Source organism: Ranitomeya imitator, chromosome 2 (assembly GCF_032444005.1).
Source record: "Ranitomeya imitator isolate aRanImi1 chromosome 2, aRanImi1.pri, whole genome shotgun sequence".
Taxonomy (NCBI): Eukaryota; Metazoa; Chordata; class Amphibia; order Anura; family Dendrobatidae; genus Ranitomeya; species Ranitomeya imitator.
In genome coordinates, this window is record NC_091283.1 from 752,835,353 (window position 1) to 752,849,759 (window position 14,407).

Here is a 14,407-nt window from a genome sequence, read left to right on the forward strand (position 1 = left end):
TACTACATGGCTGGGCAATATTCTATGTGGCTATGCAATATACTACGTGCGCTGTGTTATATACTGCGTGGGCTGTGTTATATACTACGTGTCTGTGCTATATACTATGTGGCTGGGCAATATACTATGTGGTTGGGCAATATACTACGTGGCTGTGCTACATACTACGTGGCTGGGCAATATACTACATGGCTGAGCAATATACTACGTGGCTGGGCAATATACTACGTGGCTGAGCAATATACTACATGTCTGTGCTATATACTAAGTGGCTGTGTTATATACTACATGGCTGGGCAATATACTACATGGCTGAGCAATATACTATGTGGCATGGCAATGAACCCTTTCCTATTTAGCTTCCGGAATTGACTTTCTTCCACTTCTAATGAGTGCCCCCTGGTCCTTTGTATGGCCTTTGGAAGGAATGAGTCATGTGCAAGTCCCTTGTACTGGCCACGCATATATTTATACATACAGTTAGGGCCAGAAATATTTGGACAGTGACACAATTTTCGCAAGTTGGGCTCTGCATGCCACCACATTGGATTTGAAATGAAACCTCTACAACAGAATTCAAGTGCAGATTGTTTAATTTGAAGGGTTGAACAAAAATATCTGATAGAAAATGTAGGAATTGTACACATTTCTTTACAAACACTCCACATTTTAGGAGGTCAAAAGTAATTGGACAAATAAACATAACCCAAACAAAATATTTTTATTTTCAATATTTTGTTGCAAATCCTTTGGAGGCAATCACTGCCTTAAGTCTGGAACCCATGGACATCACCAAACGCTGGGTTTCCTCCTTCTTAATGCTTTGCCAGGCCTTTACAGCCGCAGCCTTCAGGTCTTGCTTGTTTGTGGGTCTTTCCGTCTTAAGTCTGGATTTGAGCAAGTGAAATGCATGCTCAATTGGGTTTAGATCTGGTGATTGACTTGGCCATTGCAGAATGTTCCACTTTTTGGCACTCATGAACTCCTGGGTAGCTTTGGATGTATGCTTGGGGTCATTGTCCATTTGTACTATGAAGCGCCGTCCAATCAACTTTGCAGCATTTGGCTGAATCTGGGCTGAAAGTATATCACGGTACACTTCAGAATTCATCCGGCTACTCGTGTCTGCTCTTATGTCATCAATAAACACAAGTGACCCAGTGCCATTGAAAGCCATGCATGCCCATGCCATCACGTTGCCTCCACCATGTTTTACAGAGGATGTGGTGTGCCTTGGATCATGTGCCGTTCCCTTTCTTCTCCAAACTTTTTTCTTCCCTTCATTCTGGTACAGGTTGATCTTTGTCTCATCTGTCCATAGAATACTTTTCCAGAACTGAGCTGGCTTCTTGAGGTGTTTTTCTGCAAATTTAACTCTGGCCTGTCTATTTTTGGTATTGATGAATGGTTTGCATCTAGATGTGAACCCTTTGTATTTACTGTCATGGAGTCTTCTCTTTACTGTTGACTTAGAGACAGATACACCTACTTCACTGAGAGTGTTCTGGACTTCAGTTGATGTTGTGAACGGGTTCTTCTTCACCAAATTAAGTATGCGGCGATCATCCACCACTGTTGTCATCCGTGGACGCCCAGGCCTTTTTGAGTTCCCAAGCTCACCAGTCAATTCCTTTTTTCTCAGAATGTACCCAACTGTTGATTTTGCTACTCCAAGCATGTCTGCTATCTCTCTGATGGATTTTTTCTTTTTTTTCAGCCTCAGGATGTTCTGCTTCACCTCAATTGAGAGTTCCTTTGACCGCATGTTGTCTGCTCACAGCAACAGCTTCCAAATGCAAAACCACACACCTGGAATCCACCCCTGACCTTTTAACTACTTCATTGATTACAGGTTAACGAGGGAGACACCTTCAGAGTTAATTGCAGCCCTTAGAGTCCATTGTCCAATTACTTATGGTCCCTTGAAAAAGAGGACGCTATGCATTACAGAGCTATGATTCCTAAACCCTTTCTCCGATTTGGATGTGGAAACTATCATATTGCAGCTGGGAGTGTGCACTTTCAGCCCATATTATATATATAATTGTATTTCTGAACATGTTTTTGTAAACAGCTAAAATAACAAAACTTGTGTCACTGTCCAAATATTTCTGGCCCTAACTGTATAAATGAGATCTCTTCTGAGGCGTCTTTTTTCTAAGCTACACAAGCCCAACCAACTTTTCCAACCCCTCATCATATTAGAGGCCTTCAATCCCTTGTAATAATCTAGTTGCCTGCCTTTGAACTAACTCTAACTTCCGAATATCCTTTTTAATATGTGGAACACAAAACTGGATCCCATATTCTTGATGAGACCTCCCAAGTGACATATAAAGCAGTAACAATACGTTGGGAGCGGGATTTTATCTCTCTATTTATGTATCCTAAAATCTTGTTTGCTTTTGCGGCTGCTGATTGGCATTGAGTACTGCTGCTCAGCGGAGACTCTGGGCTTTCACAAGATGTCGGCAGAGCCCCCCACAGCAATGGACACCTGTAGCACCGGATACCCGCAGCGGCACGCCGCACCGCACATCCGAACACCCCCTCATCCCAGCCTGCGGCCTGCAGCAACGCTTCACTCTTGCCTCCTCCAGCAGCGACCCTGGGACCCCGCTTCACCGCACCCACTACCCCAGTAAGCAATAAGACACATGGATTATAAAAAGCACCACCATTTTAATAAAAAAAAGTTTTTTCTCCTACTTTTCTCCTCAAAATTTGGGGTGTGTCTTATAATCCGGTGCATTTTATAATCCGCAAAATATAGTACTTTATACTTTAAAGATGCACTCTCACTAATTTTTTTATTTAATAAATGTGTATGTACATGCATGTAATGTAATGTGAGAGTATTAAAGGGAGTTTGTCACGTCCCGGAACATATATGACCTATTAATATGGGCATACAGGTAATAGAAATGCTACACTAGTCCTACTTGTATGCCTAATATTAGTGATCTTGTTGCTGAGAAATGTTATATTCTGTCTTTATGTTAATGATTTCTTCCAGGCTCCTGTAAGAAATCCTTACTTCCTGTCTTCATTTTAATACTTACCGTACCTCCTCCCATGCATGTCAGTTGTGGCCCCGGAATCCTGCACCCTACACTTTCTCGGAAATACATACCTGGTCCTCCCTTCTTTGGGTGCTGCACTCAGGCATCTTCTGTGGAGGCGCCGGCAACTTCCACTCCTGTGACCTCCGGTGTGCGCGCCGTTAAGGTGCTCTTCCCACTTCCTCTCTGCATAGTCATCGCTATGTACACATGCTAACTAGGAATGACTATTCCAGGAGGAAGTGGGGAGAGCACCTTATCGGCACGCATGCTGGAGGTCACAGTGACTCGCCAGCGCCTGCGCAAAAGATCCCTGAATGCAGCACCCATAGAAGGGAGGATGAGATATGTATTTCTGAGGGAGTGCAGGGCGCAGGAGTCCGGGGCCATAACTGACGTGTATGACAGAGGGGTAATATTACAATGAAGACAGGAGGCAGGGATTTGTTCCAGGCACCGCACGCCCCAGAGCCTGGAAGAAATCATTAACATAAAGACAGAATATAACATTTCTCAGCAACAAGGCCATTAATATGAGGCATACAGGTAGGACTAGTGTAACATTTGTATCACCTATATGCCCATATTAATAGGTCATATACGTCCCGGGGGGAGACAGATTCCCTTTAATACACTCACCTATTGCCGCTTTCTCCAGTATTCGGTGCAGGTCTTCTATGCGTCTGTATAATGTCACCACTCTGAAGACTGGCCAGGTAGTGCTGCGCTCTGCGTGACCCTGGAGTCGATTTCACAATGTAAGCCTATGGAGAGTTTGAATGAGTCTTTCATTGTAACAGCGACTTCTGGCTCACACATAGTACATAGAACAAGCTGACTAGTCGCAATTATGGTGAAATCACTTAAAAGCAGAGAAGAACGGTGCTGGACGCCGTAGAATGTGGCTGTAGGTAAGTTAATGCACCCACTCTACATTACATGGATATACACACACATTTAATAAATGAAAAAACGTTGGTTTTCACAGCAAACGCACGTAGAAAAACACAGTAAAAACGTGATGTGTGAACTTACTCTTAGGCTATGTTCTCACGATGAATATTTGGTGATCTATTGTAGTTGCAGATTTTCTGCAGTATTTCTGAACCTATTAGCTAAATTAGGTAACTTGAGTTTTTATCACGTATTTATTATTTTTATTTATTTATATAGCACCATTGATTCCATGGTTCTGTACATGAGAAGGGGTTACTTACAAATTACAGATATCACTTACAGTAAACAACAATAAACTAAACTAACAATCACAGACTGATACAGAGGGGAGAGGACCCTGCCCTTGCGGGCTTACATTCTACAGGGTAGTGGGGAAGAAGACAGTAGGTTGGGGGTTGCAAAAGCTCTGGTGTTGGTGAGGCGGTAACCGGTAGTGGTGAGGAGGCAGTGAGGTCAGTGCAGGCTGTGAGTCACCCGCCAGGGCCTAGGGGTACTCGGAACCGGGTCCTGTACTTAAGGGGATGTGTCACGGTGGTGGCGACACGGTCTGTGGCCTTGGGCTCCCATGTTAAAGGGAATGTCTTTAATGGGGTTTTGAGAATAAAGATTTTTGTGACGCCACCTGTGGTATTCAGTCAGTGGGGACCGAAGCTGCTTAAAGGGGTCCTCTGGGGTGATGTTATGGCAGCTAGGATGGTATAACTTCCCACAGGTGAAGTAGGTCCCCAGGGCTCCCGGTGTATAGAAGAGGATAGTGAGTGGTGCAGTAAAGAATGGAGGACACAGGTTTGAGGTTTCTTTACCTGGTTTACTGAGGGCTTCAGGCAACCGCAGTCCAGGGCACCAGATCACAGGTACAGGCAGGGTCTGGCCAGCTTGGAAGCAAGTCCAGAGTCCCCTCTACCAGGTAGAGTTAGAAGCCTTCCTACTAGTGCTTTGGTGTAGTCCCTTGCTGCCTGTGGCTTCTATCAAGGTCTCCACAGTTCTCTCTGTCCTCCTTAAAGGTGGGACACAAACCCGTATGACAGGTGGCTCAAGCCTTTTTACAAGGTCTCTATCATGACCCGGGCTCTATGCGCCACTGTGTCTCCTGGGTACTAGGGCATACAGGTTATGTGTAGTCCAGCTGTCCTGCTGGTTTCTGCTGTGCCTCCTAGAGTCCGACACAACCTCCTTCCAGCTGCCGGAATCTGCGCTCTGTAGGGAGGTAGCCCAATCGCAGCTATTCTCCCCAGTTGTCACTCTCCTGTGCTTCGCTCTCCTGCACACACTCTACAAATCTGTTCATCTTCCTATGCTCTCTTTCTCCAGGAGCTGCAGCACCCTTGTGGCTGCACGGCCAATCCAGTCCTTCTGACTGCTCTCTTCTCTTTTTGCCAGGAGCTGCAGACTCCCATGTCTGCTCAGCTACACTCCTTTCTTACCAGCTCCGCCTAAGCTGAAGTTCCTTGATCAGCTCCTCTCTGGCAATCTCTGACTCACTGACTGACTTTCCCTCCAGACCAGAATATATATCTAGGGAAGTTCCCTTAAAAAACAGGTTCAGAGCTCCCCTTTCTGGCCTGGAGTGTGAACATGTTGCATGTTTGTGTATACCTGATAGAGAAGATCAAAAACACACAAGTGGTCAGCTCACCTGAGGATCTGCTACCTCATATCTGCTCCTGCACGGAAGGTGGAGCACACAGTCCATAGAAAAAGATACAAAAAATCCAGCCGGAATTTGAAGTAAATTTTTTTTGTTATTTCTTCATTTTAAAAATAATTATTATGGTAATCCACTCAAAGAAAATACAAGATAAAACTTATCTTACAGCTTCATGCACAAAGAGTTCATGGAGTAGCAGAGTTATTCAGATGCGGTTTGACTTGATGTCTTAACCATGACTTCCCCCAGACCAGAATATATAACTAGGGAAAAACAGGTTCAGAGCTCCCCCTTCTGGCCTGGAGTGTGAACATGTTTCATGTTTGTGTATTCCTGATAGAGAAGATCCTCCTTCGCTTCCAAGTATTACATCATTCTCCCCGTGAGGAAAGCAATGCCACTGAGACAACCAGGACCCTGGGGTGTCACATAAGCTTTCCTGAAGAGGTGGGTTTTCAGGTTCCATCTGAGGGATCTGAATGTGGTTGATAGTCGGACGTGTTTGGGGCAAAGAATTCCAGAGGATGGAGGATATTTGGGAAAAGTCTTGGAGGCGGTTGGGTGAGGAGCGAATAAGTGTGGAGGAGAGAAGGAGGTCTTGGGAGGACCGGAGATTACGTGAGAGAAGATATCGGGAGATTAGTTCAGAGATATATGGAGGAGACAGGTTACGGATGGCTTTTTAGGTCAGTATTAGTAATTTGAACTGGATATGCTGAGGGTATGGGAGCCAGTGAAGAGATTTGCAGAGGGGAGAAGCGGAGGAGTAGCGAGGAGAGAGATTAATTAGCCAGGCAGCAGAGTTGAGGATGGACTGGAGAGGTGCAAGGGTGTTAGCAGGGAGTCCACAGAAAAGGATGTTGCAGTAGTCAAGGCGGACAATGATGAGGGCATGCACAACATTTTAGTAGATTGAGAGTTGAGGAAGGGATGGATTCTAGAGTTACTTTTGAACTGGAGGTGACAGGAGGTGGAAAGAGCTTGGATGTGCGGTTTGAAGGACAGGGCAGAGTCAAGGGTTACTCTGAGGCAGCGGACTTCCGGTACGGGGGAAAGCGTGATGTCATTAATTGTGATAGATAGGTCAGGTAAGGAAGATCTGTGAGATGGAGGAAAGATGATGAGTGCAGATTTGTCCACATTGAGTTTGAGGAAGAGAGAGGAGAAGAAGGAGTATATGGCTGATAGACACTGTGGGATTCTGTACAGCAGTGACGTCTGGGCCAGAGAGGTAGATCTGAGTGTCATCAGCATGAAGGTGGTACTGGAATCCATGGGAATTTATGAGTTGTCCCAGGCCCAGTGTAACGCTGTGGTTTTTTGCCTCTTGATTGTATGTCATGTTTTAAATTAAGTTGCATTGTTTTGACACTTTCTGGTATTTGGCTTTGACAAAACTTTATTGAAACAGTCATTTGTGGATTACATACGGCATTATTGTGTTTTCGCAGCAGGAATCCACTAAAAACGAACATGGAATGGGGAAAACCTGCACATAAAATTCCGTGTACCGCAAGGCATGTTTTGGATTTCAAAAACGCACCTCAAATCATGTTATGCAGCGTGAAAAAAAAGGACAGTGCTCATGAGATTTTTATAAATCCCATCCACTTTGCTGGAACAGTAAGATTTTGCATTTTGTAAATTTTTTTTATTTTGCTGAAGAACTCCGATTATTGTTTATCCTAGCAGTGTGAGATTGTAATATGTGGTAAAATTATAGAAGCATTTCTAGTAATTATACATTTTAGGCCATAATTGGGATGCATTTTTATATTCACATTATAGTCATAACATCAGAGACCAAACAATTCTACTGAGCTAAACTGTTAGCATGCTTTCACATTGCATTTAGTGGATGCTTTCCTGAAACGGAAAGTATTTGCAAGCAGCATAATACAAAGAATAGTAGGTTTACCCAGAATCCTTTGCAGTAGGCGGAGCTATGCAAATCATCTCTTTCCACCCCGGTCTAATCCACAGCGCTTGGAACCGCCAAGCGTGCAATGCTGCGGATTAGTTTCTAAATTTACACAGCCAACCAATTCCTACCTGTGGACACGTGTTTCGGGCTTTAGGCCCTCATCAGCACAGGGCTGGAATTGGTTGGCTGTATGGAGTGGGGCTCGGTGAGCAAGCGATACATATATGCTAGCCACCTTAGGGAGAGACCCAAGTGCATTTTAGGCACTCATTCAATGGCCCCTTCAAGGCTTATGTCAGAATCTACTGCAAAACGATTTTCAGACAAATGTGCCGACAGGGCCATAGACTATAATAGTGCCGATAGAGTCAATATGCTCTCTGCCATGTATTGTTTTTGGGTGTATACGCCGACTGGAAATGGACACTACTACATCTGAGTGTCCACCTCCAGTAGGTGTAAATGCACAAAAATGATGCATGGCAGAGCACACGTTTGCACTGTTGACATTGGCGCATACGTCTGAATCCCGTTTTGTGGAGGATTCGACCATAAGCCCTGACATGGCCACTGATTGGGTGCCTAAACACAATGTGAAAACACCATTGTCTCCATAGGGTTCAAAGTTCAGTTCGGTAGATCAGCCGGGAGCCTGAGTCTTTAGGTGTAAAAATGTATCCACTTTACATCCATAGGTATTCGGGCCTCAGTTACTCCCTGCGACACCACAACTCATGTAGAAACAGGAAACTGTACAATTATAAATGCCCCATTTTTATAACATTAGCAGTTGTTATAAGACTATACATGTATGTTCATGGATTAGACTTTTATCTGGTTAGATACTTTTTATTAAGATGTCTTCTGGTAATTCTGGAAACAAAAAGATAAGGTTCTAAAGTCTGCTTAAACCATAAATATTCCTGGAAAGAACTGATCGTTATCATAGGTTCCATCACATATCTGGCTATCTGGAGTATTGCCTGCTTTTTATGACAGTCATAAACTAGGACAGTCTTATCTTTTGTCAGTGGAAAGGATTAGTGTAATTAGTATGCCTGTAAGTCCAGGGTCACTTACATCAAAACAAACATCCTTCACACTCATGCACAGCTTCACTTTCATCCCAGAAATGCTATACTGAAAGGGTAGTAAGGGTGTGTGTGTTTGTGTGTGAATTACACACCACCTCCTTTCAATGTTTATAGATGTCACAACCCAATTAATTTCATTTTATTTTGTCTTTTTGATAGTAATGAAATAATTATAAAGAGATGCTTTAGTCCAACAATAACTTATTTTTCAGTTGGATATCAGGTAGTTCATTGAAACATTAATTAGTCAAATACATACTTTTTTAATCTTAAATAATTTTACGATTTCAAGAACACTTAAAAAGGCTTCTAGGATTAACAAAAAGGATGTAATATTCCAAACAAAAAGCATCTTACTTGTCCATGGTTTGTGTCATATTGCAACTCATCCTAATCCAAGTGATTCAGGATGAGCTGCAATTTAAGGCTTACCCCATTGACAAGATTGCCTCAACTTTTTTTTGAGGAAAAGAATAGATTTTTTACAATCCTAACCTCCAGAGTTGATTTAGGTAATATCAATATATCAATGTTCAGAAAAAAAACATTCAAAAATAATGTTTCTTATATAATTTAAGAAAAAAATGCCTACGTCTATAGAATGAGTTAAGAATGTGAAGACCATTATTTACTGCTTATGTCCTATCTTGCAGGACTTTGACCTAAGGTGGAATCCTGATCATTTAGGCTAATTACAAAAGTGACTTCGAATTAGAATCTTAGATTCCATAAATTTCCAAGACATTCCATCCTAATAATAATGCTTAACGTCGTGGGAATTCCAATTCAAAGGACCTTGGTGTGTGGCAGCCACTATTATTACTGGGTCACATCATTTTAAACCCTATACATAAGAAACATGATCATTTGTGCACACAGATAATGATTTATTAGCATTTATCTCAAAACTCAGATACAAAATATCTGCTGTAAGGATGAAGGCTAGACTCTTTTCAGGAAACAGCAGTAAGTATATGAACTTTTATGAATGGCAACTTTGGTACTGAGTAGAGTAAGTAGTCTTTTATCTATTACATACATATTTCTCATATCCTAATAACTGACAAATCTGCCCCCCAAAAAGAACGTACCTTTATTGAGATGGTTTATACTTAACCATAACATTTAACATAAAACTATGGTTCTGTAAAGGAATACTATTTTATATTTAACTGCAACTTTATATTATTTATTGTAGGTAGCCCAGATGAAATAATATAATAAATAGGTTAAGGTTAGGACACGCACACGCTAAGTATTTGCTGCAGCCATTTCTACATCAAAAACGTGTCCCTTCTCAGGAAAAAATGCTGCGTAAAAAAGTGTTTTTGATGCAGCATCAAAAAGTGTTTTTGACACTTTTTATTTTATTTTTTAATGAGTTTTCCCCTTTTGTTCGAATGGCTGAAAAATGCTGTAAAAACACTGGAAAAATTGACTTTTTCAAATCTGCACGGAAATAATAAGCATGCGCATGCGATTTCAGAAATCTGGGACAGTAAAATGCTGTATTTTTCATGGCAATAGCACATAGAAAAAAGCAGCAAAAATGTGATGTGTGAGCATACTCTTTAGCTATGTTCACACGATGAGTATTTGAGGATCTATTGTTGTTTGGAGATTTTCTGCACTTAATAGCTAAATTTGGTAACTTGGGTTTTTAGCACGTAATTGATGCTACAGTTTTTTTTTTTGCCTCTTTTAGTATGTCATGTTTTAAATTAAGCTGCTTTCTTTTGATACTTTCTAGTATTGGGATTTGGCAAAACTTTATTGAAACAGTGGTGTGGACTACATGCACTTTTGTAATGGGGAAAATCTGCACATAAAACTCCACATACCCGCAAGAGAGATAGACATGTTGTGGATTTAAAAAACGTACCACAAATCATGTTACGCAGCGTAAAAAAAAAGCACAGCACTCATGAGATTTCTATAAATCCCATCCACCTTACTTGAAGTGTTACACGTTGCATTTTATTGTGCATACAAAGAGTCAAAAAGTCATTAAAATTAATTTTTCTGCGGAATATGATAGCACTATATAAGCAAAGTATAATAAATAATAATAATAACCTTAGACGTTCCGGATTCTACAACTTAAAAAAATACATAAAGTAAATAATGTTTTTTTTATATTGCTGAGTGACTATTTCACATTTGATTGTACTAGTTATACTGTGATTCATAGGTAAAGAAATAAATATAATAAACTCATACTAAACATGTTAATAAGGAAATCTCATTAATAAACTAATATATTTAATGATTTATATTCAAATATTTAAGAACATATTTTCTTTATTTCAACTAGAATATAAAAAATAGACTGACGCTCATGTAAACATATATAATGGACTCGCATAATAATTGCTGTATTGTGGCTATTGTGTCATTGCCCACATAATTCAATCAGATTTACAGATATTATTGGTATTATGATTATGTCTATAGTACAGAAAAGGCGGGACACTATCTCCAACAAATGCAACTCTGCTCCATTACTTAGAACATTCAGTCATTAGTATTTAGCTGAATACAAGCAGAGCAAAATAGGTGTGGGTAATGCAAATGTACAATATTTCACATAAAGCAATGATACATATTTTTTAAAAATATTTTGAAATTGTATCTTCATATGTATTGTGCCTTCTTCCCAGTTAAAAAAATGCGGGATGTATAGACATAGTAAGAATTGATGCTTGCACTACTTCATTCAAAAACATGCAAATATGAAACATCAATGTTTTACTGGTACCATGCCAAGGGACATTAAATTATGACAGAAAAGCCAATACTGCTATAAACTGTCAGCACTAAGAACTTCAACTAATGCATACATTTAAACACATCAATTTTCATGTAAAAGTTTACTAAATTCAGAAACTTAAATATAAAAAGGAAAGTTAACATTGCAACTCACTGAATAATATCTGTTTATCTATTTTGTCCTTTTCTGTGTTTATTATTATCACGTATATTTTATATTTTTACATATTATAATTATGTATTTACAGATATTCAAAATCATATTTCTATTTCATTAAAAAAAACATTTGTGTCAATCATGTAAAAGCAAAAACGCACATTATCATTGCAAATTAATAGTTTTGAATATGACTATATTATATTTATACTTGAAAATGAAAACTTTAAACGTGAAAATCCTGGCAGTATAAAGTGAAAGATCAATGAAAGTAAAGTTCTCTTAGTTAAAAAAAAAAGTGTCTGCATTTCTGCATTTCATGACCCTACATCACATGCTAGAGACTCAGCGTGTGTCTAGAAGTGAAAAAGATGTAAGGAATGTACCCTGGATTTGCAGTTATTCCTTATCAAGGGATATTTTTTCTGTAAGCTGAAAATTTCACAGAAATAATATTTATAGGGTCATACATAATAGTTACAGATCTATCTATCTATCTATCTATCTATCTATCTATCTATCTATCTATCTATCTATCTATCTATCTATCTATCTATCCCATTTAGAGAGAGTTTTTATATCGGGAAGCATCATTTAAATGAAGAAAATACATTATCTACTGTATGTAACCTGCCTGTTACCTGATTAATGTTGTAATAAAAGCATAAAGATGAAATGGATGTATCAGTAATAGTAATAATAAAAGTAATTAAGCCTAGCCTCATACAGGAGATAAATAGGTTTTAATGACACTCACTGGTACTTACCAAGTGTTCCCAAAATGTACTAGAAATAGAAGGAAGATGATCAACAGAGAGCCAATATACAACATAATCCAACACTGCAAATTCCTTTGACACTATAAGTAAAGATTGTTCTTCTGCAAGTTTAAGTCTCAGGACCAGTAAGGGATCCCAAGTGAGAACCAAGGGGGTAGAGAAATGGAGCTGCAAACCTACTAAGAAGAGATTATCTACTTAATTAAAGATTTTCCCTCTAAACCCTTTAGCCAATCAGGACTCAAGTGCCAGAGAGAGATTGAGTTGATCAAAAGAACACCCCAGGCTCCAATAAAACAAACACCAAGACAGAGGACAGAAGACAGCAGTTAAGAGGGAGGAGGGAGTTCCAGAATCAGTGATCCTATGTGTACAGTGCAGGGAATAAGTTATCTGGACCTTGGGAATTTCTCTAGTCTTGTGTCAATATAAAGGTACCGTCACACATAACGATATCGTTAATGATATTGTTGCTTTTTGTGACGTAGCAACGATATCGTTAATGAAATCGTTATGTGTGACAGCGACCAACGATCAGGCCCCTGCTGGGATCACCCGCTGGATCACCCGCTGACATCGCTGAATCGGCGTGTGTGACGCCGATTCAGTGATGTCTTCACTAGTCACCAGGGTAAACATCGGGTTACTAAGCGCAGGGCCGCGCTTAGTAACCCGATGTTTACCCTGGTTACCATTGTAAAAGTAAAAAAAAAAACACTACATACTTACATTCCTGTCACGTTCCTCAGTGTCAGCTTCTCTGTGTCCCCCAGTGTCAGCGCCGGCCGGCCGTAAAGCAAAGCACAGCGGTGACGTCACCGCTGTGCTTTCCGGCCAGCGCGCTTACACAGTGCAGGGAAGCTGAGGCTGGGGGACGCAACAGGAATGTAAGTATGTAGTGTTTTTTTTTTTACTTTTACAATGGTAACCAGGGTAAACATCGGGTTACTAAGCGCGGCCCTGCGCTTAGTAACCCGATGTTTACCCTGGTTACCCGGGGACTTCGGGATCGTTGTTCGCTGGAGAGCTGTGTGACAGCTCTCCAGCGACCAAACAGCAACGCTGCAGCGATCGGCATCGTTGTTTAGATCGCTGCAGCGTCGCTTAATGTGACGGTACCTTAAGCTGTGCGATACATTAGAAAAAATTCTGTGAAACCGAGGTTAGCAGATCACCTTGTGTGCTTTTAGGATCAAGGCCATAAAATATATCCCTAAAGGTACCGTCACACATAACGATATCATTAACGATATTGTTGCTTTTTGTGACGTAGCAACGATATCGTTAACGAAATCGTTATGCGTGACAGCGACCAACGATCAGGCCCCTGCTGGGAGATCGTTGGTCGCTGGGGAAAGTCCAGGACTTTATTTCGTCGCTGGATCACCCGCTGACATCGCTGAATCGGCGTGTGTGACGCCGATTCAGCGATGTCTTCACTGGTAACCAGGGTAAACATCGGGTTACTAAGCGCAGGGCCGCGCTTAGTAACCCAATGTTTACCCTGATTACCATTGTAAAAGTAAAAAAAATAACACTACATACTTACATTCCTGTCATGTTCCTCAGCGTCAGCTTCCCTGCATCCCCCAGTGTCAGCGCCGGCCGGCCGTAAAGCAGAGCACAGCGGTGACGTCACCGCTCTGCTTTCCAGCCAGCGTGCTTACACAGAGCAGGGAAGCTGACGCTGGGGGACGCGACAGGAATGTAAGTATGTAGTGTTTTCTTTACTTTTACAAGGGTAACCGGGGTAAACATCGGGTTACTAAGCGCGGCCCTGCGCTCAGCAACCTGATGTTTACCCTGGTTACCCGGGGACTTTGGGATCGTTGGTCACTGGAGAGCTGTGTGACAGCTCTCCAGCGACCAAACAGCGACGCTGCAGCGATCGGCATCGTTGTCTAGATTGCTGCAGCGTCGCTTAATGTGACGGTACCTTTAGTAGACAAATTGCATGTGATGATTACAGGAACCATATGTTATTAACCTCAATCCTAAAATTTAGCCCTTTATTACT

The 14,407-nt window shown here is 41.1% G+C and overlaps 1 protein-coding gene across 1 annotated transcript in view; it reads right to left on the reverse strand.

Annotated features, from left to right (window-relative positions):
• LOC138667746 (protein Wnt-8b-like) overlaps nucleotides 1–12,503 on the reverse strand; it is a 139,622-nt gene extending 127,119 nt beyond the window's left edge. Inside the window, exon 1 of the mRNA XM_069755844.1 lies at nucleotides 12,379–12,503. Within this exon, the coding sequence (XP_069611945.1) occupies nucleotides 12,379–12,443 (65 nt within the window). The 5' untranslated portion in view covers nucleotides 12,444–12,503. The remainder of the gene's footprint in view (nucleotides 1–12,378) is intronic.
• Nucleotides 12,504–14,407: the final 1,904 nt, after the last annotated feature.